This window comes from Lepidochelys kempii, chromosome 17, assembly GCF_965140285.1.
Source record: "Lepidochelys kempii isolate rLepKem1 chromosome 17, rLepKem1.hap1, whole genome shotgun sequence".
NCBI lineage: Eukaryota > Metazoa > Chordata > Testudines > Cheloniidae > Lepidochelys > Lepidochelys kempii.
Window position 1 is genome coordinate 1,046,010 of NC_136396.1, and position 27,724 is coordinate 1,073,733.

Consider the following 27,724-nt stretch of genomic DNA (forward strand, 5'->3'; position numbering starts at 1 on the left):
AGGAAGCACCGTTCACGGGGTGCAGTACATCCCACTGCTACCACCAGTTGTCACGGAGTGTGGGGGAGGCCGGGGCCTGCACCCCTCTTCCTGGGATTCACTGTGACTCTCAGCCAGCCAGTAAAACAGAAGGTTTATTGGACAATAGGAACACAGTCTAAAACAGAGCTTGTGGGTGCAACCAGGACCCCTCACTCAAGTCCTTCTGGGGGGTAGGGAGCTTAGACCCCAGCCCTGGGGTTCCCTGTGTTCCACCACCCAGCACCAAACTGAAACCAACCCCCCCACCCCCCAGCAGGCTCTCTTCTGCAGCCTTTGTCCAGTTTTCCAGGCAGAGGTGTTACCTCCCCCTCCTGGCTCAGGTTACAGGCTCTCAGGTCTCCCATCCCCAGTGAAACTCCCCTGCCACATTCCCAAGTCAACACTCCCCCCCCCCGTCCCTGCTGCGTCACATTGGTCACTAGTTATATGTTCCTCATTTTCTGGGTGTCCAATTTAAAACACTTGAGGCCAGATTTTCAGAAGTGTTGGGCACTCCCAGCTGCAACTGAAGTCAATGGGACTTATGCTTTGAACATATAAGGCAAGGGTCCCCAATGGGGTTGAATTACGGTTACATGGACAACCATAAAATGCCATTTCTTAAATTCTGGATTCTCCACTTTGCAACCTTAACATTCTTTATTTTTTTTTAAAATGTATCAAGCCCCTAACTAGACAGACAGACCCATGCCAAACCAAGGTGCTCGAAGTCAGAACCCTTCTCTAGGTCTCCCAGTGTGTTTGTGCTGGCTGGCGATTTAGGGGGGCAGAGACCATGCCTCAGACAGTGCTGAGCATGCTGACAGCACTTAACAGAAGTTTATTTAGAAAATTCTTTTGCGAAGGAAAAATGCCTGGAGTAACCTGATGAGAACAAAAAGTCAGGAGAAAGTGATCCCAGGATTTTCCCCTGCGTTGTTGTCATGTCCATCACTAGGAGGCACTCTCTCATCTGCACTCTGGCTCATCACTCCTATGGTGATGCACTACAGACCACAGCTCCAGGGCAGGTGCTCTGGAAGTTGCTCTTTGGACATGACACCTTACAGCAGTACATGGGGATGTGGCTGTGTGTGGAAGATGCAGCGGGAACTCACCAGTCCCAGCACTTGTGATGAGCACAGGTAGTTTTCTTCTGTTCTGGAAATTTGGAAGGAACCCCGCTCTGAACAGCACCCCACAAGGAAGGAGTCTCAAGTGTTCAGTAAGTGTGTCCCTAGCGGCAGGAGCAATCCGAGGTAGAGACCCACAGCTCCCAGAGAGACTATTCCAGGACATTTACCATCTGCGCACAAGCCTTATGTATGGAGTATGAACTCTGACAACCTAGATCATCTGGAGCCTTGGGTCCCAAAGCAGTGCACACACAGAGCAACTGCTTCAGCCCCTCTGGAGTGGGTCTTGGCCTGCAGTAACCTAAAAGAATTAATCTTCTCCATTTACTAGCATAATTATAGGATATTACAGTTCCATGTCAAATTCCTCTTCCCCCCCCATGATTTCAAATGGGACTGGCATAGCTGTGAGGTTCCCCACACCCAGTGCTCCTGTGCCATTCCTAACAAAGCCTCCTGCTGGGACAGGCTGGGACTGAAGGAGCTGGGAGCAGCCCCTCACAGCCAGAGCTCTTGTCCCATTCCCCACTGCGCCTCCTGCTGGGAACGGCTAAGTGCTGAGGGAGCTGGGAGCTCTCCACAGCCAGTGTCACTACATTTCCTGCAGAGATTTGAAAACCTATTGTAGTTCCAAAGTGAGCTTCGATTTCACTGTGACCAGCAGCTCAGAGACTCACAGTGACTATACAGCCGAATAAAATATTTTTTCATAAATTTAACGCCAGCATGTCTGTGTTTGGAAACTTTGAAAATCCATGTTGTATGGTTTACTGCACTGGAAAAGGTGCCAACAGAGTTTCAAAGGAAGGGAAGTGTATAACTGTTTCCTTTCAAATGCATTTTCCAATGGGATCCATTGAGGGAAAAGGCTGGAACTAACTAAATCATTATTAAAAACTGTTATGAAAAGAGACAGAGAGATGGAAAAAGATAGACAAAATGTCCAATACACAGCCGAGAGGGAGGGAGGGAGACAGGCAGTGTGAAAGGGGATACGGGCAGAAAGACACATTGGGTGGGGAAAATGGGGCGAGACAGAGTTTTATCTGGCAGTCCCCATTTGTGGTTTCATATTGTTGCAGATCAATTGATCAGGATTTCAGTGCTGCTTGCCCAGTGGCACAAAGCGAACCACAGAGTTGGCTGCAAGCACAGCACTTGCGAACTGCTGACCTTCAGTTTTAAAACCAAAAATATTCTTTTGGAAACCGTTACACCAGGTTCCACCCCAGGCTGCCAAGCAAAAACAAGCACTACTAACCTGAAGTAACACCCTGCTCAGTTACACCAAGCAACAACCAGGACTAGTAAACTGAAGTAACACCCAGTTCTGAGTCACCCAGCACTACTAACCTAACATGACATAGTGTGCAGGGGCTTGCCTCTTCCTTACTTCCTGACTGGATCAGCTCATTCACCAATCCCGGACACAAGCCACCGTGAGGAATACGCTGGATGCAGCCATCACAATCCCAGACCCGGAATACCAAGTGGTGAGAAACCGTTCCAGCTCTACAGTGTAACACATGGCTAGAACCCCGGGGTTCTTGCAAATGTGAAACAAAACAAAATAAAAACAATATATAAAAACTCTCGCTGCAGTGGAGGCTCCTGTCCCGCAGGGCTGGGCCCGGCTCCCTGCTCTGGGTATTGCCACCTGGCACACAGGGTTGCAGCACGGCTCACTCAAATTTGGCCTGGTTGCCCCATCACACGACAGGAGCAGCCACTGCAGGGTGAGTGCAGGATGGGCTTACTTTGCAATCCCCCGTCCAAGCCTTTCACCTTCCCCTGCCCAAGGCAGACCCAACCCCCCACATAAATAAAATTAATCATATGAAATTTCCAACAAATAAAATGAAAAGTTATACAAAATAAAAGCATTTCACTGTGCTCTACCCATGGGCCAAGCTGAAACTCTCAGCCAAACACCCGAGAGAGGTCTGAATCACAGCCCGCGTCCAGAAAACCTGCTCCAAGGCTCTTTGCTGCTGCCTTCCAGCACAGAACCAAGCAGAAATGAAAGTACGGTGTGTGATATAGCCAAGTGCCCTGGCAGGCCGCGAGGCAGCCAGGGTCACAGCCCAGCACCAAGCCCTGGGAAGTGACACTGGGAACAGAGACGGAGCTCGGGTCTGCAGACCAGAGCTCTGCTGCTTAGCCAGGCTTCAAAGAGCCAGGATGGGGGTGGGCAGAACTTGGTGCGAGTCTGCAGAGTTCCAGGCCTGCAGTTCTTCGGGGTGTAGTAACCGTGGGCTGTAGCACACATGTCGAGGGATGAGGGGAAAAAATAAACAGACAGACAAAAGAATGAGGATGCTCTGCCAATTCCAATTGTGCAGCTTTTATTTTAAATGCTTATCAAGCTGAGAGAGAGCAGAGTTCTTAGAAAACAAGGTTTCCTTTCTTCCAATGCCAGCGTCAAACACCCTCAAGGACGGGTACAGCACGGGCAGAGCCCTGCAGTCCCGCCCGCCTGGGAAAGGAGCAACCCTAGCAGTTCTGGTAAAAAGATCTCTGGGATTTTTGATTAATCTCCAATCTGGCCGGGTTCGAATTATGGCCAATTACCCACCAACACTTCTTGCTAATAAAATAAATTTTTACAAGCCCTATTTACTGCTTTTGCTGAACTGCTCTACAGGAAACTGAGGACTGCAGATCTCCGGACAGCAGCAGACAGTAATGCTAGGCACCCATGAGTACACCAGGCAAGTGACTCAGATGAGATAGGCTGCCAGGGAAAGAGGCCCTACTGCCCTGGCGAGAGTTTGAGGGACACCAGTTCCTGAACTGAGGTCCTGGATTAGCATCATGCATAACGTTTTCTGTGGTCTCTCTGAGTTCCACAGGCCTTGGTTACAGCACCAGCTGCCGGTGGCATCCAGGAAACCAGAGTGCTGGCCCCCACCTCTCCGCGGGGCGTTTGGAGACTCTGGCCAGCAGGGACATTCCGTCTTGGAAATGGTTGCACAGGAGTGGCCTCAATAACGAGCAGCAGCCAGCAGTAACTCTCAGGCTCTGCCTACACTGCCACTCATCCCAGAACACTGAGTACAGACTGGGCGATGGATTCGCTCTCCGTCAGGCCACTCTGCACTTTGGGTGTTGGGTGGGGGAATGCAACTGCTCAGCTCAACTCTGACCTTCGGCTCTTTCCATTAGGGATACAGCTCAATGAAGGCACAGAATTAGATGCCAAAAAAGCACATACAGAGAATTTATTGGAACATATGAAGTTGACATTAGGGTAACTGGGCTACCAAACCCAGCTCCCAGGTAGATGTCGGTCACCGATCAGTTACACACATACATCTGCTCTCCAATGCACCTTGGAATGATCATTGAGAAGGAGCCATCAGGTGACTACAACCCACAGGCAGACCCTGCTGGTGTGGATGTTCCACAACGCACCAAGAAAGGGAAAACTGCTGCTTTCTGTACAGCGCAAGCTAACTTTGGTACAGGGAACACCCTCAGTGGCAAGAACACAGCAGCAAAACCACTGGACCACAGCACACTCCCAACCCACACATTCTTGGTCCGCTGGAGTCTTTCAAGTCAGTGCTGCCATGCAGGTATCCAGGCTCAGCTGGGGAAAATGCAGCTCCACTAGATTGATTAATTTTTATTTCTTAACCAGGATTACTTTAATTTTCAAGGCCTAATGGACTCCAGCTGTGATAGGAGGCAAAGCTGCAGTAGTAGAAAGGCAGACTGTGTGGCAAGCTTGAACAACACTCAAAACACACACAAAGACCTATAAAAAGGATGCACTACAGCGGGATATTTTTGGTCTTGACAATACTTCACTAAAAATACAACTTTGCTGATACATCACTGCAGAAATATTCTCAGGGTCCATTCAGGAATGGTTTAAAGCATTTATTTTTGTTTCCTTTTGCAATGGTCAGAGAGGAGGGAGAAAATAGAAACTCATTGATAAGAGGAAACGAGAGAGACATGAAAAATTGAAAACTACCTAAAAGCTCATGGAGAGGTTTATTTTATTAGTTCTTAATAAATATCTTGCAGATTTCCTCAGGAAATACACCAGATCACATGTAAAATAGTTTGATACTGATGTCAACTGCATCAACATATGAAATCTATTAGGGTGAAGCCACAGCAGGGTGATCAGCCTGCTGAAAAACTGCACGGCACTGAGGCAAGGGGGGAGTGGGGGGGAATCTCACGGCCCTTCCAAATTCTTCGAGAGGTAAAAAAGTCAGCCAAGACGCAGAGAGAGAGAAAAAAAGATCCCACATCCTGCTTTGTGCTGCCAGCAATGTGAAGTGCCCAGAGATTAATTCTATGTCTGGCCTGGAAATGTGACTTTAAAGCGGGGAGGGGGGAAAGGGGGGGAAGAGGGAGAGAAAAGGCCAGGCTAACAGGGCCTGGCACTGTGCCACTAACCCCCTCCCAAGCCATGTTTCAACGTAGACAGCAGTAAACCCCAACAGACAGCAGCTCCTCGCACTGCCAGGGCCTCGCACCAGCTGCAGTGCGTCTAGCTCTCTGTGTGCAGCCCCAAGTGCAGATGGGCTGAGAGCATCACTTCCGCTTTGCCTACTTTTAAAGACACAAGCACATGTGGCAGAATTCTTCCCCTCTCTGACATGGACCTTGCACATTTCGGGCCCCAGAGAAGGGTGAGGCCTGCTCCCAGCACCAACTGCGAGGTCTCATCAGCCCTTGGCTCCCTAGGACTCGCTCTGAAGGGTTTATGCTGTTCCCAATGTACATTTGGCAGCAGGGGCCTCCTTTCTGCGTCGGTGCCATTATCTGGAGAGCAGGCTTTGCTTACGCAAGCCTCCCTGTCTCCATTCTGGCTTAGGCAGAGACGCACCAGGAGTCCGCAGAGAGGCAAACGCCGGGAGAGCATGCTGGGGAGTTCAGCACACTGAGCTCCCAGTAGGTATCCGAGTAAGGTTAAAACAAAACCTGACTGCATAGCCACAACTACCAGGTGTGTGAGAACAGCCAGCAAACTGCATTTCTCTCACTGGTTTGCATGTCCACAGTTTCCCTCTGGCTGTTGTGTTGCCATCCAACATGGCGATAATCGCTGCTTTCCCAACCCGTACACAGCATGGCCCTTTGTACAAAGGCTGTGGAAACCTGCTGACCCAATCCAAAACTCAGGAAGAATAATAAGATCGGCAACACAAGGATGAAGGGCATGGCAGGAGCTGCAGAAGGCTAGAGTGGGGTCAGAGCTCTGGGCTGAGCCAGAAGCTCCCATGAGGGCTGCTCTAGTCACAGCATTACCATTTGGAGAAAGTCTCTTATCTCCTTTCCATGGCACTTCCTGGCTTTCCCTAGGTCATGGTAACCACAACCTCCGGGAACCATGGAGTGTTTAACACAACTCTGCAATCAGTGTAGACAGAGAATGTCGTGTTTAACACTGTGTCAGCAGGCTCAGGTGAAACTCTGCTTGGTTTATAGACGTTTACTCATCATCAACTAACAGCATTAAACACAACTTGTCCCAGTCTACACTGACTGCAAAGCTGGATTTAACATCATGTTAGCGAACATGATTCCTCAAAGTTTTCTTGTGAAGAGAAGCCCACAGAATCATCACAGGCAGATCCAATACTGCCCTGCCACAGGACCAACTGCAACAACACACATGGGCCCAGAGAGCCTCGTCACAAATGTGATGGAAGTAGGGGAGAGAACAGGTAGGCAAGAGTCTCCTTGTTGACCTGAGCTTGCTTAAGGAGCACCTTTCATTCTCAGACACGTGGCTTCCTGAAATATATGGGTGGAAATATTCTGGCTGTGCTCACTTTCCTCCCTTGATCCCAGGCAGGACAAAGGCACTTTATACATCCCCGCCAACACAGCCCTCAGAGCACCTCCACACTCTGCCAATGCTAGCTCCCTCCAAGAACCTGGCATCTAGTTACCATGGGAATTGGTGCCTTACAAATGCAAGAAGAGATGGGACAGAACTAAGTGGGATTTGGTTCTTAAAGAAGGTGATGGGAGGTGAGCTGACAATGTCCGCTAGCCCACAGGGGACTGGGAAAGGCTACACTCACAGAGCTGGGATGCTGTTCTTGAGCCTGTGCAGGGCATGGTGATGCAGGGCAGGGGGCTGGCAGGCCTTACAGAGCAGCTTGGCAAACGTCATCAAGATCATTACCACATCGTAACGAGCCTAAGTATACAATGTTCTCTAACACGGAATTAAATAAAAACATAGTAATTATCTTGCTGCTCCACAGAAACAGGAGGAAATCATAGGTGCAACACCCAGTGGAGATATATTTAGACTATGAAACATCTCCTTAAAAGTGAGAGGATTTCCTGTCAGGGTGCAAATAAGTCCTGCATCACCTCCAGTCCTCACTCTCCCAGCACAAGCACTCCCCTTTCTCCACACACCCACACAAAGATGAAGCACCGCATAACAGCTGTACTGATCACCACTCTCTTGTCTCATAGTGCTAGGAGTGAGGGATGCAGTGTCTGTCAGAGCTCAGGTTTCAGAGTAGCAGCGGTGTTAGTCTGTATTCGCAAAAAGAAAAGGAGTACTTGTGGCACCTTAGAGACTAACCAATTTATTTGAGCATAAGCTTTCGTGAGCTACAGCCCACTGAATGCATCCGATGAAGTGAGCTGTAGCTCATGAAAGCTTATGCTCAAAAAGTTTGTTAGTCTCTAAGGTGCCACAAGTACTCCTTTTCTTTTTGTCAGAGCTCAACATTTCCTGCCTTTAGTTTCATTTTACACAGCACATGCCCCTCACAGGGTCTCTCTGAAATGCCCATGGTTCCGTCAGCTCCAGAAAATACATCACGAGGGAGGCATGTCCCACAGCCAGTCTGGGCTCAGTGTCACACTACAGCAGAAAAGCTCTCTAAACAGACTCGAAGTGCCATGGGATCTGTCCTAACCTGCACACTCAGGCAGCGGAACCTGGGCTGCAAAGCAGAGTCTAGCTTTGTGATTACAAATTATTTCTCTCTGCTCACTGCCCTGAAATGAGATGTAGGTCTCGCCCTCTCTCCTGAGCAAGGGCTTGGAGAGCAGACAGTGGGGAAGTGCTTACATCACAGGCAGGCCTGACAGAAGCCCCCGAAGAGTTCACCTAATAAGACTGCCCAACAGGGACTTTTGCTGCACAGCCCCAGCTGGAGGGGAGGCCTGGAGAATCTTACACAAAGGCAGGCACTTGGCAAACACTGGAAACCTCTTCCTTCCCTTCACAAAGTCCTGCTCCATGCGCTGCTTCTGAAGCCAAAGTCTAGATTTCAGAAACCTGAACTGCAAATGGAAATTCCCTGCAGCATGCTGATTACTGCATCTCCTGCTGGCACTGGTGGCAAGGGGGAAAGTCACATGACGTTCTGGACATTTTGCACTGTGCAGTCTTGCATCAGAAGGTGGAAGTCAGAAGCCATGAGAATAATTCCAATTACCGTAAATAAATCCCCAGATATGTGACAATCTGCCTTTTAAACAGGAAATTGAGGGGAATAAGCAAAGGAAGACTTCAGTCTAAATATTGTTGCCACCAGCCAAAAGAGCTCAGGAAGCATGTTAGGACCACTGCAGCTTACCTGAACTTTACTGATGCGTCTTGTGGCTGACCTACAGATTTCCCTCTCTGAAAGGAGCTCCCGGCGTCCTGTCAAACCCCACCCCCACAGCTACCTGAGAGAGCAAACCCTAACTGTCTGCCAGTGCTTCCAGCCACGTCTGCATCCCTCTGGAGTCCAGCCCCACACTTTCAGTGTCAGCAGGTTTCATCGACGTTTCCTTCTCACATCTCTGCCAATGCACCTCCATGCTGACCTGCAGCACTCACTGTTATGCCAGAGCTAGGCTTTTCCTGAGCAGAAGGGGCCAGGCACACAGCCTATGAAAGTGGCAGGGGTTGCTGTGGGTGCATATTTTCTCCTCAAGTGAACAGCACAGACACTAAGCAGATGTGTACAAAGGCCAAGGCACTGCTCAGATTGTAAATTCATTGGGGCAAGGACCTTCTTCCTGTACAGTGATTAGCACACTAGGGTCCTGGGTCCATGGCTGTGGATGCTAGGTGCTGCTACTGTCCTCAATATTAGGCTGAGGATAAAACGTAACCCCACCTGCAAGCAGCAATCCCCAGGTTCCCTTCAGTGCGTACTCTTCCCAACCCAATCTCCACAGTGAGCTGAGCACTGCCTTAGGTAGGGCGAGCAGTCCAAAATAGTCTGTGAACTTTTGATGCAGCAGGGAGGGGGGAGTGTTGACCTGGGAATGTGGCAGGGGAGTTTCATTGGGGATGGGATACCTGAGCACCTGTAACCTGAGCCAGGAGAGGGAGAGGGGAGGTAACACCTCTGCCCAGGAAACTGGACAAAGGCTGCAGGAGGGAGCCTGCTGGGGGGGTTTTGTTTTCAGTTTTGGGCTGGGTGGTGGAACACAGGGAGCCCCAAAGCTGGAGTCTAAGCTCCCTGCCCCCCAGAAGAACTTGACAGAGGGGTCCTGGTTGTACCCACAAGCTCTGTTTTAGACTGTGTTCCTATTGTCCAATAAACCTTCTGTTTTACTGGCTGGCTGAGAGTCACAGTGAATCCCAGGAAGAGGGGTGCAGGGCCCAGACTCCCCCACACTCTGTGACAGAACTCTGCAATACGCCCCCTTTCTCCTTTGGGCTAGGTCACAAGTCTGAGACGTTCCTGCCCCAGGCTCTGGGTTTGCAGTTCCTGATCCAAGCACAGGGAGAAGAGGGGTCAAAGGAGAAGGGGAAATTTAATGACTCTCTTCCCCAAAGCAAAGCTCTGGGACAGTCATTTCGGGCCCCCCCCACACACACTAAGGACAGTAACACCCAGTCAGCCTTAAAGGGAAACAGCACCGACCTGCTCTAGAGGCATGTAAACCCTACCATGTCGGGAGACCCAGTTATAACACGGCATCCCAGCTATGGGTAAAACACGCAGTTGAGATGTGTCCAAGCTGGACTTCCAGACTGTGCACAGAACCCATTCCTCACCAAGCCTGGACTGCCTGGCAGAATCCCCTCTGATTTTCCTCTTGCTCCAGGTACCCAACTATGGAAAACGCGAGAACTGGCCAGCTGAGCTTTACCACAGAGATGGAGAATTAGGAGAAAGGGCTGAGCTCCACTTCTCAGCCAGGGCGATCACACCGCTGCTTCTGCTAACTGGAGTCTGAGGTTTCATTAAGCCTCGTTTTAAACCTAATTTTAAAATGCCACCAAACCAAGGCTGCTGTCCACAGCAGTGTTTTATTTTTAAACTAGCTCGAATGCACTGGACCTCTTTGGGCTCAGCTCCCAGCACCTTCTGTGTGCTCCAATACTCATGATGTGGTTAGACCCTCACAAAAAGCCATTGAGATGCGGCTGCGCTAGATGAGCAGTAAGTATTTCCGGCTAAGCCTTTTTTCCGATGCTGCAGTTAGCTCGTCAAACAAAGCCTGATCCCTAGCGGGAAACCAAGCGAGCGCTGAAGAGACACTCGGAGACGGGCCCAGCTCTGCTGCCAACGGTAGACACTGCTCGCCTTTCCAACATCTCAAAGGTTATTTTAAGGGTTCACAAGTCTAGCTCGCAAGTCAGAACATTTGCGGTCACTAAAGCGAAGCACACAGCGCACTCAGCACAGAGCCGCACATAGGAGCAGGATGACAGGGGAGCTGTCTGTTCGGTAACAGAGTAAGTACACAATGAATTCAGTTGAGAATTACATGAGTGATGCCTCCTTCTCCAGCTGTGCACAGATGCTGAACATGCACCTGGTGAAGAAGGGGGAGGGTCTCACACACACCTGGGGGCACAGATACTTTGCACTACCAAAAAGACTCCTTTATCAGGTTATGTCTTGCAGTGGACCTGGCAGGAACTGGTGCAGAGAAGGTCTATGCACCAGACAGTTCTGCTGAGCGTTAGCTTGCTCCTTTACCGGACGCACACCTTTCTGCACGTCACAGCGGTGGCTAGAGGATGTGCAATGACGGTTCTCCAGGCTGCTCCAGAGGCCCCCAGAGCACAGTTCCATGTGTACAGGGGTGGGGACTCTCCTCAGCTTGCACTCCCGACCCTGTGCAGCACTGCCGCACCAGTTCTGTTGCCCTCCAGGCCCTATTTATGGGGGAGGGGGAGGAGGAAGACCTCTGGAACCATATGGGAGAGCGGGCCCAGGGTTTGGCCCATGCCAGCCAAGCCCTAGCCACAAACCAGTGTGATTCTACATTAAAGACTGATTTCCTATAAGCTGCCCTAATGAACCTTTTCCCATGCTCCAAAGCCACCTTGGTGGTATGACTGCCATCCAAACAGCAAGACCCCTACTTAATGGTCAGCAGGTCACACAGGTTCACGCTCCACTGACATTTCTTCTGATTGAAGACGGGCCTGTCTCCCTGATCACGAGCCCAGCCAGCAGTACCCAGCCCTGGCTCTGCACTCCATTCCCCACATAAGCTGGGGATGCACATGTGGCAATTCCCTCCCTTTCAGTCCGAGTTCCTCACAAACTCGAAAGAACAAATGCAACAGGACTGTGAGTGCCAGAAGGCATCCAGGTGCTGCAGCCTGATGCCTCACACCCAGAGCCAGGCAAATTTGCTGGGATTTCCAGGAAGTGTCTCTAGGGTGCCCTCTGCTGAGCCCCCAGGTTGGTGTGCATTTGTGTGGAATGTAGACCCATCAGGGGAGAGGGGAAGTTATTCCGGTGGTGGCCTATGAATAACATCCAGTGATTTATAGGAAGTATAATCCAATAATACAGTAAAATAAAACAGTGTGTCTGAGATGGGTTTGATTCCAGGAATTATAAAACAAATTATTAAAGAGAGAGAGAAAGAAAAAAGCCCCAGAGAGGCCAGATTGGAGTAAATTGGGCACAGATGGGCTGGGAAGGGGTTTCTCTCCCACCAATATGCCCCTGCTGCAAGCACGGCTTCAATTAGCCCTTTCAGAAACCAGAGTTTTATTTCCCCAAATTACAGAATTAAAAAAAATTAGAATTCTTGGAGTGTCTGTGGTTTGGATAAAGGGATCCAAACTTCCTTGCAAGTCATATGTGCAGATGGCTACCAAACTGTTAAATATGGCCACCCCAAAAAGGTCCCTGCCTTTCTCTGGGAGCCCAGGATGGCCTCAAAGGTATCAGCAGCCACTGACAGCTCACACTAGACAGGGACAGCAACTGCACAAGCTGCAGCCTCAGATACACCTAGCGCCCATCCCTGCGTCCAGTTCTCTTCTTCCCATTCCAGTCCAGGTTCTGCCATAGCACTACATGGCTCTGATATGAGGCAGCAGCTGGGAGCAATAGACCCTTCCTAACACCTCTTCCATGTGGGTGGCTGAGAGGCTAGATCACTGGTTAATGGGTGCTCCATCAGGAGAAAAGACCCTGAGTGGGATTCTTGGCTCCATCTGGAGTCAAGTGAGAGTCTGTTAATGAAAGCAATAGAACCAGTCCCAGTTTCACAGGGACAGGTAGCCTGACACCAGCCCCGCTGCCCCTTTGCTAGCACCAGTCCAGCTCCCTCAGCATGAACAGCAATGGGAGCCCTAATAGGGAGGAGCCGCCACACAGTCTAACCTTACTGAGAGCAGGTCTAATTGATACACAGCGGCAGCAGCTGGTAGGGAAGTTCTGAAAAGATTTTCTAGTACAGACTGGGGTCTTGAAAGCCTGGAAATCAACAGGAGCAAAGGGAAGGCTCATGAGCCAACTAACACTACGGGCAGCAGGTCTATTCCACATCAGGAGCCCCAGGGCAGTGCAGGGAGCCTATGAATGAACCCTCTCTGCCCTAGAGAGAGCATAACTCCTGCTCTGAGCAGAGACCAGACAGACTGCCCCCTGACAGAGACCACACATGCAGGCATGCATGTGGGACAGCATTGCCGTGCTCTCCCCACTGACACGCTGCCCAGCAGTGCAGAGGCTGTTGGGGAAGGCCGCTGAATGGAATCACTCATGATTTACCACTCCTTTCAGTGACTGTGCTGATGATAATTAGGCAAAGGTTTTAAGGCCTTTCAGCCTCCTCCATACACACAGATGCTGATCACCACAACACCCCCTCTTGTCGCTGTCCGTGCAAGTGCAACACACCGAAGGTGACTCATACGCTGGGAAATGGAAACATGCATCTTCCCACCAGCCATCACTGCAGTAAGCTCCACTCAGCCCTCTGCCCACAGCAGCCCACACACCAGGGCGTGGAGCCAATGCCTCAGCTATGCACTGGGCACTTGGCAACAATGCAGTAAATGCTCTTGCATACATTTAAAACTCCAAGCCCTTTGCTTCTCCTCAGTATCCAGCTCTTTGTACCACTCAGTACCATGAAATCTGATTCAAACTCACAGGGGACTTTGCCAGCATTCAACATATGCACACCCCGGAAATGTCCAGGATGTTCGGGCTGGCAACAAGCTCACTTTGACAATAGTATTTCTACCCCACGAATGTGATCAGCAGCATCCTAGGGTCTCAAACACGAGAGCCGAGCACAAGACCCCCAACAAACCCTTCACCAGTGCTGAGTGTCAGGTGGGAACTGCAGTATCCTCCAATTCACAGGCATCTCATGAACACAGTCACTGGTTCCAGGCACTCACTACTGAACCCCAAGCAGGAAAGGGGTTGCTCCCTACAGAGACATGAAGCTGGGTGCAGCAGGCACCTACTCACTTAGGAGAGAGGGATACTTAAGAACATTTGGGCTTATTTCACACACCAAGAGAAGAGACAGCCTCAGCGCCCTCCCCCTTGCCTGCATCCCCTTGGAACTGGGAATGCAGCAGCTAAAGCTGGTTGTCTGAGTGCAGGACTGGGAGTTAAGACATCTGGATTTTAGTCCCAGCTCTGCCTCTGGCTTGCACCTACTCACTTAGGAGAGAGGGATACTTAAGAACATTTGGGCTTATTTCACACACCAAGAGAAGAGACAGCCTCAGCGCCCTCCCCCTTGCCTGCATCCCCTTGGAACTGGGAATGCAGCAGCTAAAGCTGGTTGTCTGAGTGCAGGACTGGGAGTTAAGACATCTGGATTTTAGTCCCAGCTCTGCCTCTGGCTTGCGGCATGACCTTGGCTAGGGCCCTTTCCTACTCTGTGCTCATCCTTGCATCTGTAGCACAGGGATAAGGACAATGACCTGCCTCCCAGGGGGCTGAGAGGAGGCATTTGCTCATGTTTGTAAAGTGCTTTGAAGCTGGGAAAGATAAACACGCTGTCTGGTTAGCTGGCAGAAGGGACAAGGGTGCCTGGCTCATGAGCCCAACCTAAGCAGCAGCACTTGTGACTTCCAAGGAGGCAGTTCCTTCTTAAGACAGGAAGATGCCTGTGAAGCAGGCTGGGATGCAGACGGAAAGAGAGAGTTTCCTATTTCTCCATCACACCAATTCACCCAGTCAGCTGATCTCGTCCCCCAATCACTTAGTCTGGCATTACAAGGAGCCAGTTGTTTGCAGAGGAAAAGCTGAAATCACGAGCTTTTTGGGGCAGGGATCGTGTCTCGTTGTGTTTGTAAGAACCCAACACTCTGGACACAACTGCAGTGCACTATGCAAGCAGGAGAAGCCTCGCCCCCTTCCAAATCTAAACATCCAGCAGCTGGTGCTTTAAACGCCGGGCTCTTCCTGCCCTGGGAGTGCAAGTCCAACCCCACTGTCATTCCGTACAGCTGCAAACAAACAGGCAACTGGGGAAGACCGAGCCAACTCAGAAATCTCTGCAGAATGCTTGAGGAAAGGGCACTCAACCCTGGAGCCCGCTCTCAGGCTCAGGGAGAACACTGGGTTTGGGGACAGCCACTTGTTCAATAGACTCAAGGCTATAAAGGTAGAGGAGCCAACACACCTTGCCCAAGAGTGAATGGAGGAGGCGCAAGGAGAGAAGCAAGGATACCCCATCTGGAAACACCTGCTTTGTTTCCCAGCTGGCTCTGTCCAGGGTGAGCCGCCTTTCCTGGCCCTTCAGTTACCGCCTCCATCAGCTACCTACAAACAGGCTCAGCAATGAGCTCGGCAGCCACTGGACTAGGCATGCTCCCTCAGAGCTGTCCCTTTAATGCCACGGACGGTGCCTCTGGAGAGCAGCTGCCTTCAGGCCTGCCTCTAAGCGCTAGTGTAAGGCTCCAAGTGGGGCCAGAGACAGGTGCTGGGAAAGGATGTCAGGAAATCACTCAGCATTCATTCAGTTCTTGGGGACAGGCTCTAAGTGAGGTGTAACGGATCAGCATCCTCCTCCTCCACAACACACTTATGCCTGACTCCAGGAAGACACTCGTAAGCTTTTCCCCACTCAGAACAGAGCAGTGCTTTCCGGGGAGAGGCCCTGGGATGCTGGCCTCAGGGCCCTTTCTACTGCCTTCCACAGAGCAGGCATTCAAAGGCAGCTCTGCCTCCCTGAAGGCTGCTCGTTCAGTACCTCTCCCCTGCTCTTCTTCATCAACATAGATTTAATCACTCGCCACACAGAAGAGGGCAAAACTTCCCAGCCCCCCTCCTTGACAATGCTTGGTACCTTTGGGCTGGGAGTTGTACACCGCAAACATGTTGATAGCCATGAGCTGCAGCATACGAGTGCTTCCGATGGGAGGGGGGCTATGCTTCAGCAGCACCTGGAACTCCCTCAGGACCTCCTCTGTCACGGAAGGGAACGTTTCCATCCTGCAGACAGAAAGAGAGCAACAGGAATGCTTGCACCAAGGCCTCGGGGCACAGGGAGACAGCAGCACAACCCATCCGTTTCAGGAGGGGACAGAGGGAGACCCTCACAGCTCTTGCATGTCTGGGATAGCCACCCCACCCATCAGCTGCAGGGGAGCAGCAGCCCATGGAGTGCTGGAGCTGGCAGACAGAATGGAGAAGTCAGCCTGACCCACACCCATGGATTCGGGGGCAACTGACTTTGTAAATATCATCTGTTTGAGAGAGCCACTTCCTGTAGAGGAAAGTGCTCCCAGTGCGCGGGCTCTGTCACGCTGGCCCCAGCCCCCTGGTCATATGGTGGGCAGTCAGGGTCCTCCACATTACCCAGCACCGGAACACTGGCAGTGTGTCTCATCTGTGAGAGCCCCAGCTTGGCCACGGGAGAGGGATGTGGGGTCCCCTGCAGATTAACAGTCTCATTTAGATGCTGGTAGTCACTGTATGAAAACCAGTGTCAAAACCACAGCTGTTTCCTGAAACATACACAGCTACTATCACTCATCAAGAGGGACCAGCCACCAGATGCAATGCCACAGCTTTGAGCAAGGCGTCCTTTCAACACCAAAGGCCTTAGCAGTTACAGGCACCTTCATCCAAGGAAACCTGACACATTTATGCTGCTCTTCATTTAGTATCACTCTTTATATAGCCCCAAAAGGGTGCTAAGCTGTTTTACAGCCCTGAGTAAGACAGATCCCTGCCTCCAAAGGATTCACAAACTAATGGCAGACAGATATGTGGGGCAGACACATTCTCCCAGTCTCTGCTCAATCCATCAGCGCTGCCTCTTCTCTGCTTCTGCAGGGGACGTCTACTAGAGGGTATTTCCATAGATTCCGTGACCATCCAGTCTGACCTCCTGCATAACAAAGGCCAGGATACTTCCCCACAAGAATTCCTAGGGCAGTTCCTTTAGAAAAACATCCAATCTTGATTTAAAGATTGCCAGTGATGGAGAATCCACCATAACCCTTGGTCAATTGTTCCAGTGGTTAATTACTCTCACCTTTAAAAATTTACACTTTATTTCCATTCTCAATTTCTCTACTTTCAGTTTCCAGCTGTTGGATCAGGTTAGACCAGCGGGTTTCAACCCGCGGGCTGCATATGGCCCAATTAGCACACAGCTGCGGCCCAGCTGTGTGCTAAAAAAAATTCAAAATTTGCCGCTTTGGTCCGGCAGGGAGCAGGGCTGGCTGAGGAGGAGACAACCTATTGCAGACTGCACCTGTAATCCTGCCAGCAGAGAGCTGGTCGTGCCACAGGGCAGGGGACGGGAGAGATGATCTGCGGGTGGGGGCTCTAGGAACTAAGGTTTTGCTCCAGGCTGTAGGTGGGGCTCCACTCCTGGCCCCACCGGGGGCTGGGGGTCCTGGCTGCTGCCTGGCCCTGCAGGTCAGAGTCTGGGTCCAGGCTTTTGCCCAGCCCCTTGCCGTGGGGTCTGGGTCCCAGCTCTTGCCTTGCGCTGCAGGGTTCAGGTCTGGGTTCCTGCTCCTGCCCGGCCCTGCGGGGTCCGGGTCTGGACCCTGCTCCTGCTCGGCCCCATGCAGCAGGATTTGGGGTCCAGCTGCCTGGACTGCGCCCAGGGCTCCACACCTGGCCCTGCTTTGGGCAGGGGTGCCAGTCATAGGGCACTGTGGGCAGTTTTAGAGTGGAAGGGGGCTGCGGTTCTCAACTTGCACCCCACTTAACACATTGTGGGCAGCATTAACAGGTTGAGAACCACTGGGTTAGACCTTTCTCTGCTAGACTGAAGAGCCCATTAGTAAATATTTGTTCCCGTTGTAGGCATTTATAGACTGTAATCAAATCACCCCTTAACCTTCTTTTTGCTGAACTAAACAGATCGAGCTCCATGAATCTATCATTATACGGAAGGTTTTCTAATCCTTTTAATCAGTTTTATGGCTCTTTGACCCCCTTCCAATTTATCTGCAACTTTCTTGAACTGTGGGTACTGGAACTGGACTCAGGATTCCAGCCGTGGTTGCACCAGTGCCAAACACAGAGGTAAAGTAACCTCTCTGCTCCTTGAGATTCCCCTGTTTGTGCTTCCAAAAGCATCGCATTGGCCCTTTTGGCCAAAACTTCACATGGGGAGCTCACATTCACCTAATTATCCACCATGACTCCAAAATCTTATTTAGTCACTGCTTCCCAGAGTCCCCCTTCCTGTAAGTATGGCCGACATTCTTTAGTCCTAGATGTGTACATTTACGTTTAGCCATATTGAAATGCATATTGTTTGCTTGTGCCTAGTTTACCAAGCAATCCCAATCCCAATCTTATCAGTCACGTGTCCTCTTCATTGTTCACCACTCCCACAATTTTTGTGTCATCTGCAAACTTTCAGTGATGATTTTATCTTTTCATCCTGCTCACTGATAAAAATGTTAAATAGCGTAGGACTAAGAATTGATCCCTGAGGGACTCCAGTAGAAACACACCTGCTCAGTGATGATGATTCTCTGTTTACAATTACATTTTCAGACATTGCAAAAGTCACTTAGCCAGCTTTTAATCCATTTAATATTGGCCAAGTTAATTATATATATTTCTAGTTTTTTTAATCAAAATGTCATATGGTACCAAGCCAAACCCCAGACAGTAGTTTAAGTATATTACATCAACACTATTGCCTTTATCAACCAAACTTGTAATCTCATCAAAAAAAGATATCAAGTTAGTTTGATAGATCCTATTTTCCATAAACCCATGTTCATTTTGTTAATTACATTACCCTCCTTTAATTATTTATTAACTGAGTCCTGTATCAACTGCTCCATTATCTTCCCTGGGATCAGTGTTGGGCCGACAGGTCTGTAATGACATGGTCATCCTGTTTACCCTTTTTCAATATTGACATCAGCTTTCTTCTAGTCTCCTGGAACTTCCCCAGTGTTCCAGGACTTACTGAGAATCAACATTAATGGTCCAGTGAGCTCCTCAGCCAGCTCTTTTAAAGATCTTGGATGCACGTTATCTGAACCTGTTGATTTAAAAATGTCTAATTTCACTAGATTCTGTTAACATCCTCCAGAGATACTAGTGGACTGGAGAGAGTGTTACTCCCATCCTTACTGCTGAACTCCCCCAACAAACCCCACACTGTTCCAGCAAGTGGTTCTGTCCTGGTGAAGAGCCAATGCCAGGGCACTGTGCCAGGAAGACCGCCAGATCCAGTCAGTAGTGGCACAAGGCTCCAGTGTGCCCTTCCAGAGATGCACAGGAAAGCTGAAATCCATCCTGGGAAAAGCAGGGGCAGCCTCAGCATTAGAGCAGTTGAACGCAGGGGCCTCCAGGACATGCCCAGTTGTCACACTCAGCAAACGTAGTGATTTCCTTTATCCTCCCCCACTCAGATTCAGACCTTGCAATGTGAGAAGGCTCTATGCTGGATGAATGGGATGCGTCTGGTAACCCACAAGGACAATGTTGTTGGGCTTCCCCAACATCCTTTCATGATTGTAGCTATCTAAATCTGAAAATTCACAGTGTTGTAACTGTAGGGGTCCTGACCCAGAAAGGAGTTGTGGGGGGGTCATAAGGTTGTTGTAGTGGGGGTTGCGTTACGGCCACCCTTACTTCTGCGCTGCTGCTGCCAGCAGTGCTGCCTTCAGAGCTGGGCGGCCGGAGAGCGGCGGCTGCTGGACGGGAGCCCAGCTCTGAAGGCAGAGCCCCGCCAGCAGCAGCGCAGAAGGAAGGGTGGCCTGGTGTGGGATCGCCACCCTTACTTCTGTGCTGCTGCCTGCAGAGCTGGGCCCTCGGTCAGCCGCCGCCGCTCTCCAGCCACCCAGCTTTGAAGGCAGCAGCGCAGAAGGGTGGCCTGGTGTGGGATTGCCACCCTTACTTCTGCGCTCCTGCTGGCAGGGCGCTGCCTTCAGAGCTGGGTGCCAACAGCTGCCGCTCTCAGGACACCCAGCTCTGAAGGCAGCACAGAAGTAAGGGTGGCAATACTGCGACCCCCCTAAAATAACCTTGCAGCCCCCCCGCAACTCTCTTTTGGGTCAGGACCCCCAATTTGAGAAACACTGGTCTCCCCTGTGAAATCTGTATAGTACAGTGTAAAAGCACACAAAAGAGATTTCATGGTCCATGATGCGTTTTTCATGGACGTGAATTTGGTAGGGCCCTAGTCGTCACAGATCCAACAACATCCTCCAAGTGCAACCCACTCTACTTTTAAAGGCTGCGCTTCACGGTGCCTTTTAAAACCCAGTGCAACCCAGCGGCAGGACAGCCCATGCCCTCCACACTGTCTGCCAAAGCAGCACAAAGCCATCCACTGCATCAAATGCTGGCTGCTACAACAGCCCTGCTATTCTGTAGCCCTCCAGAATGGGGCTGGCCCCTTTCAGCACAGTCAAGCTGCTCCCCCTGGAAGAGGGAACATTCCTGGTGTTTAAGAGCTAGGATTGTTTCTAAAGGCCTCCGGACTTCGATACAGTCTCCTGTACCATGTACAACTCACCACAGAGCCAACATCCTGTGAGTGCAAACAAGGCCCAGACCTCAGCACGGCAAAGGGCCCCTTTGCAGGGTGGATTTCTCCCCCATTTGTTCCTTTCTTACAAAAGGAAATGAACGTTATTGTCATGTTTGGACTCTGGAAGGCTCGAAGGAGTGAAGGCTTCATCAACTCTGGCAGCTGTGCTTTGATACTCAAGCACATCTGGTAGCATGTGTGGTAAGCCCACTGAGCTCAGAGCCCAGCAGGTTAGCAGTGAAGTGGAAGTCTTCACTGAACTGCCGGCCTTTGGTCTTCAGTGGTGAGACATTCTAATTAATGCCACAAAACACAGCCCATGCCATCCACAGTTTAATGATCTAGGTACAAACAGTAGGTCTGATCTATTTTCCCCCATTCACCTATTTTAAGCACAGAAGCTGTTTAGCACCACCAGCTGATTTCCCTTTCCGGGGCTTGATATTACTTTCAAGTTCCCTTAATAGGAACGGCAGGGAGAGAGTCTGTCATTAAACATACTTGGATTTTTTTAAATGGCTGTCCTGGGAAGTGACCTCCTAAAATGCTGCATCTTAATTTCATGAAAGTCTCAGGAGACAAATCTGCAAGCGATCACCACAACATCCCCATTAATCCATCCTGCTGGCAAGCGTTCAAACCATAACTCAGCCATGAGCACAGCCTCGGCAGAGCTCAGGACAGGCAGGTCCTTGGACACAGTGCCCTCAGGCAGAGAAACACGATTCAGTTACTAAAAGTTCCATCTGCCCTTTTTTCTCCATCCAAGAGGACATCCAGTTCTTTGACTCCTCACTCCAGGCCAGCATGCTGCCCACATTCAGATAAACAGACTCATGACACAGACTGGGATTCACATTGTTAGCCATGAGCAGCTCAATGGGCTCACGCTCCTCTGAATTAGCCAGAGTGGCTCATACTTTGCATTGAGATGGGAAGATCCTGAACTCAAACGGAAAGACAACAGAAACTGCAGGTACCTGTGGCTTCAAAGGCACCGTTTGCTCAGCCAGCTTGGAATGTGAGCTCCTTGGGGCAGGAACTGCAGCTTTACACCAAGCCAAGCTCACTGCGAGTTTCTACATGACTACTAATGAAGACATCCTCCAGCCCATAAGACTGGGGAGGGCTTTCCAGGGAAGGGCTGAAAGACAGATCCTGGCTAGAGCAAGAACCTACATTGCCTGAGTCAAAAGAATTTGCTATCCCAGAAAGGACCATGAGCCAGTCAGGCCAGTGCTGGGTTCTCTCAGGTGGCCTGTAACAAGTCTCAGTTTGGTAACTGGTAACAAACGGCCCTATCAGAGACTGCAGGAGCCACGGGAAACCTGGTTACAATACCACCCTCTAGGCCGCGGGGAGGAAGAGAAGAGATGGAACATGGTGCTGAGCAAGTAGCTCCCATACTGAAAGGTACATTACACACAGAGCAACTCAGGGTATTTGGATTGAGAAATAGGTCCCACCACAACACCAGACACAAAGCAAAGACACAAGCACTTCGCACCACAGGCACCTGACAGTAACAGGCCCATCTCAGATGACTAACAGAGACAACACGGGAAGGCTGCACTCGTGCTCCCTGGGTCAGACCCGAATCCCCCAGGCTGGGATCTCAGCCCAGACCTGATCAGACTCACTGTATTTCAAGGACGGCCATCCAATTATTTGATGCCCCATTATGACAGACATGCTAAGAGCACTTTTTATAAATGAGCTCCCACTGCCAGGGTAGCGCTTAGCCAACAGCCTCCAAGGAAAAGGAGCCAAAGCGACTAAGGGAGAGCGTTTGTCTCACCATTTCTGGACAGCAGGTCTGCAGTCAGAGGAACGCAAATTCCTCAAGAAAAACACACCTGAGCAGTCAGTGAGACCTGAAGAAGCCAGGAGAGCTGGGTAAGAACGCGGTGGGCAAAGCTGGGAACAGTCATACAGAGGAGAGGACTGGGAGATCTGGGAAATGCAAGGCAGCTCCTGGGAGTTCCAAAGCCCACAGGGCTGGGCCAGGCTTATACTCCGTCCCAGGGCCCGACAGGACACAGCCTCGAGGTGGGTGAGAAGAGAAAAAGCCCAAACAATAACCAGCACAGGATGGAGGGCGGCTAAGGAGAAGAAGAACCAGGAGGCTAGGCCTGCAAGAATTCACACCCTATGCCCTCAGTTACAAACACAGCCTAGTTGCTAACAATATTAAATTCCAAAAAGACTAGTAATGTAGGAAAATAAAATAAACATCCTGCACACTCACCCAATCCTGGTAAACAGCTTCCCATGGGCATGGAGAAAACTGATGATGAACCTTTTGTTCAGCTGCATGGGAAAAAAAGAGGAGAAAACAATTAAACTCTCCCTGATTTCCTGTGAATTAGCAGAGTCCCTGGTGCGAGAATAACCTGGCCTGGCTGTGGGGAGTGGGCATTGCAGATGGGAACCAAACGGACATGCCCAAACGCTCACAAACGCTATGCACACAGGCCAGGGCAAGTGCCAAGCAGCTGGAGCATGAAGCCAGGGTGAGCAGGCTGGATGGACGCACGGCACCCTCTGCTGGCTACTGTGCCCAACTGCAGCGAACACAGCAACCAACTTCTACTGGACAATATACAAGATCAGCCAGAAACAAAGCGCCAGGGATGGTGCAGGTGATTTTACTGCATTGGGTGTACATTTATCCTGGACTCAGCTCAGTGCTGGGAATCCTTGTGACACCAGAAGCAGTAACTGCTACATGGCTGCTTCTGGTGCACTGCTCAAAACATCGCTCCCACTTACCTGAATAAAGCCCTCACATCCGCTAGCCCCATCTGAAATGAGGTCCCCGCTGGTTTCTCTCTTCACAAATAAGGGCAATTTTGCTATGTCCAGGCATGAAAGATCTTTACCAGAGAGTCAGGGCAAACAAAGAAGAGGCTAGAGCAAGATAAATCAGTAAAAGCTGTGTTATCTGGCACTTTACCAACTGGAAAGCTCTAGAAACTGGCATTTCTGATAGGGTTTCCAGGTATCCAGATCCGGGGTGGCGCTCACCTTGGGTGGCTCCCCGCAAGTGGCGACATGTCCCTGCAGCTCCAAGCCAGTACCCCCCATCCTCCCAACATGCTGGATAACAAAGCTTTTACTGTAACATGTTTATAGGCCTCTCTGATTCTGAGAGACCTAGGAGGGTATTTCTGGGAGGTGCCTGGGCTGTAGAAGAGACAGATGCCTTCCCTGGGCACGCCTCCTTCCATCCATGACCTGCTAGACAGGGAGCTACATTTCTATGTCACTGTGGAATTGTTTTAGAAGCAGCTCATGAGTTTAAAAATATAGACAATGAATTGATGAAATATACAGGGGTGTACTTGGTAGCCTTCACCGACGGGATAAGCTGTCAGCATCCATACCTTATGAACAGACGGTCACAGCCAGCCAGGCTGTAAAACACTGGAAGAAAAACTTTGGGGTGGGCTAAACTCCATAGGGCTAAAACGTAACCTGTTAGCTAAGTCTAGGCTCTAGAATGCATGTTATGATTTTTTTATATGTAACCATTTGTTTCCATCATTCTACGGGCTTCTTCTTGAATCTTAATTCTTTGTTAAATAAACTTAGATATGTATATAGTGAAAACCAGTATAAGTGCTGTGTGTTAAGTGGAGCAGTGATTCTGAGGTGAAACTGGCGTGTACTATTCCTTTGCGAGTAGCAGATGTGTGAATTTGGAAAGTGCCCCTGGATTTGGGCTGTCCACTCCCGGGAGATGCCCTGAGGGAGAGTAGGTGGAGCGTTCCTGCACCGAGACAGAGGGGCCTGCTAAGCTGAGAGGGCAGTGCTTGCGTTGTCCGTGGCTAGTGGAGTCAAGGATCCCCAGCAGGCACAGGCAAGGCAGGCGGTAGCGAGATGCCTCACAACCCTGGGTGCCTGCAGGAAGCGTCACAGGTAATTTCATCCTGCTGCTCTAAATTCTCTTGGCAAGTTCATTTGGATATTGAACTTTTTCACTTCTCTTAAACTGTTTTGGACATTGCTGTTCATGGTTAAAGTTATTGTGTTTCATCCAAGAAGTGGCTGCATTACAGTGCAGGATAAACGGAACCCTATACATGTCTTACCCTTCCTACTCACAGTAATGTTGTGAGGCTCATTTGCAAAGTCCTCAGATCCCAGGATGAAAGGGACTATAGAAGGACACAGCACTATTGTGGCATGAGACAAAGAAATCAATCCAAAATACCCACCCCCTGGAGAACTGTCTGGAGAAAAGACACTGGCCAGGAAACCAGTAACAACCTGGATCCATTTGCAGGAGATGGCAGCTCTAACAAATCCCTAGCTCTTCTATAGCGCTTTCCACCTTTCAATCTCACAGTGCTGTATAAAGGAGGGCAGTCTCATTGTCCCTATTTTACAGATAGGGAAAACTGAGGCACAGGGAAGAAACTTGTCCAAGGTCTCCCAGCAGGCCAATGGCAGAGCTAAGAATCAAACCCAGGTCTCCTGAGTCCCAGTCCAGTGCCCTATTCCCTAGGCTGTAAAGACTCAGCTGCTAGCAGGGAACTGAATTTCTCCTAGTGTCCTGGTAGTGCTGAATAACCTGTACAAATGTGGAATGAGAGGGCTGCTCAGGAGGTTCACACCTTGCTGGGTATTTACCAGGGCATGATGGTCCCAGCTCCGACACTAATTACCTCTCATCTTGTTTGCTTTATTCTCCAGCCTACACCCATTATTTTGCAAGCCCTGTGCAGTGGGGCTGCTCAATTAGGTATAATTAGGCTTGACCTGAATTCCCTCAGGACCCATGCAGGAGAGTAATGCCCTGCTGCAGCATCGCTCCTGGGCCATGTGTGAGCTTAAACATAAAATCTGCTCGTAAAAACCCCTAGACCAATTAAACTGGCTCCTGCAGCCAGGGGCTCTCACTCACTCACTAGCTATTTTGCTGCGGCCCCAAAACACTCCTTGAGTTGAAACTTGACTTCACTTACCACCATTTTATTAACTCTGTAGATGAAACCTGGGAGTGACTCGAGGAACATTGGGCCAGCAGGTTAAACAGCGACTGGCAGGCCAGAGCAGGAACCAATGTTCAGTGTGGGCCCTAATTCATTGTTCCTGCCCAGTTTAGATACGACACAGCAAAGGCAGCCTTTCCATTGCCTCTCTGAGGGGAACCAAAACCGCTCTGGGGTGCTAAGACCAGAAAAGAGAGCATTTAAGCCAAGAAAATTGAATGGGCAGGAGAAAGCTTTTAGGAGTGTTACCGCCTGTGGGTTGAGCCTCCCAGCCCCTACCATGTGCCCTAGTTAAGGAAAGCCCATCACTGGAGTGAGTTTCACTGCCCAGTGGGTGGATGAACCCAGGGCACAAATGGGTGGCTGGGACCCCATCGTGCATGCTTTCTTTGACTGCTGGAGGCAAGGGAGAAGAATTCGCCACCTTCAAGATCCTTGAGGGGGAAAATAAGGACCAGGGTGACTGAGCTCCCTCCATCAACCTGCCCTTCCCCCTGCATGAGCCCACACCTGCCGATGTTCTCACTGCAGCTCTACCAGAGCTTGCTTGCAGGCTGCATGTGTGTGAGGAGAAGGGGGTGGGGAATATAGGTGGGGTAGGACAGAAACTCTTTTCCTCCAGCCCCACTCCCACCCCACAGCCCCAAAGAATTCTCAGCCTGCAGCCACTGCACCTATTTACTGGCAGTGGAGGAGTGGCAAAACTCCCCACCATGAGTGGAAAATGACACATGCACACGCTGGGGAAGCGTGTACCAGATTCTTCCCACACAGAATGAACCAGTCTTTTCGGAGGCAGGGGAGGGGGTAAACAGTATCCCAGCTCCTCTCCCTTCAGCAGGGAGCACCAAGCTGCAGTCCAGTGCAATGCTGGCCCGCTCCCACCTGCAGCCCCAAAGGGCTGGATGGCTGCAGACAGAGTCCATATGCTAAGTGGGAGCCATGAGGACATGGTGAATGTTTCTAGGAAGTGGAAGCCAGAACGCATTCAGAACACCTCTGGGAAAACAGCATGTTTCATGTTAACCAGCATCTGCAGCACCAGCCATCTGGCAGGCCTGGGCAGAGAAGAGCCTACGCGCCCTGTAGGGCAGCTGCACACATGGGCAGCGCCTCTCTCACTTGTTTCAACACAACTTTTACCCCATAGCCCCAGCTTTTGATGAGCTAATCGCTTGACACTGAGCTGAAAGTTCCAGAGTTCAACCTAAGGCCACTGGCTGCTTTGACTGGGCTCCTCTCTGAATGACTCTTTCCCTTGTGACTCACCTGCCAGTCAGTCCCTGGGAGCCCTCCTGCTCATCCAGTCAAAAGCTGCTTCTCACAGCAATAGGGAACAGTGACTTCCACTGAGCAGCAGGGCTCTGGGGCTGGGGAAAGAGGAAGTCACATCACCTGCTGCACTCATGTGGGGGAGGGGAACACTTCCCCAAACCCAGGGTAATGAGCTTCTTACCCTGAGGCAGAGGGTGAGTGCAGTTAGCAGGGCTGGTAAAGGACTCTCTTCCTTGTAACTTCCTCAAACCTTCCATCAGCCTCCAGTGCTGAAGGGCAGAGAGTGCCACAAGAGGCTTCTGCAAGGTGCTCTGGGGAGAGAAGGGCCGTGAGGACAGACACTTTATATGACATGTGCCACCTGCAGATCAAAGGGAAAAACAAGTTCCCTGAACATACAGATTATTGCACTCTGCAGCGGGCTCCATCCCTGGGTGAGCAGACAGGTACACTGTACCAGCCAAAGAGAGTTCCTCGTAGCCCCCAGCCAGGTAATGGGGAAGTGGCACTGGGTTTGCAGCACTCTCTGGGGAAGATGCAAGGAATGGCCTTCGGATTAAGGGTACAAGAATGACCATACGGTGTCAGACCTAGCCACCTAGCCCAGTATCCCGGCTCTGACAGTGCTTCAGCAGGAATGAACAGAGCCCGGCAATTTATCAAGTGATCCATCCCATCATCCAGCCTCAGCTTCTGGCAGTCAAAGCTTTAGGGACACCCGGCGCATGGGCTGTGTCCCTGCCCAGCCTGGCTAACGGTGACTGATGGGCCTAGCCTCCATGAACTTACCTAGTTCTTTTCTGAACCCAATTTTACTTTTGACCTTCACAACATCTCCTGCCAACGAGTTCCACAGACTGCCTGTGCATAGTGTGAAGAAGTAATTCCTTGTATTTGTTTTAAACCTGCTGCCTATTCCTTTCACTGGGTGACCCCTAGTTCCTGTGTTATGTGGAGGAGTCAATAACACGTCCTGATTCACTGTCTCCACAGCAGTCATGATTTTAGAGACCTCCATCGTATCTCCCCGTCGTCGTCTCTTCTCCAAGCTGAACAGTCCGAGTCTTTTTAATCTCTCCATGGAAGCTGCTCCCTAATCATTTCTCT

The 27,724-nt window shown here is 50.5% G+C and overlaps 1 protein-coding gene across 6 annotated transcripts in view; it reads right to left on the bottom strand.

The window, feature by feature from the left end:
- Window positions 1-27,724, bottom strand: part of SMG6 (SMG6 nonsense mediated mRNA decay factor) — a 165,353-nt gene that overhangs the window by 102,626 nt on the left and 35,003 nt on the right. For all 6 annotated transcript variants that reach the window (XM_073315354.2, XM_073315350.2, XM_073315355.2 and 3 more), the window contains 2 exons: window positions 22,594-22,655; window positions 15,672-15,817 (listed from right to left, as the gene is read on the bottom strand). In XM_073315354.2, the coding sequence (XP_073171455.1) occupies window positions 15,672-15,817; window positions 22,594-22,655 (208 nt within the window). The remainder of the gene's footprint in view (window positions 1-15,671; window positions 15,818-22,593; window positions 22,656-27,724) is intronic.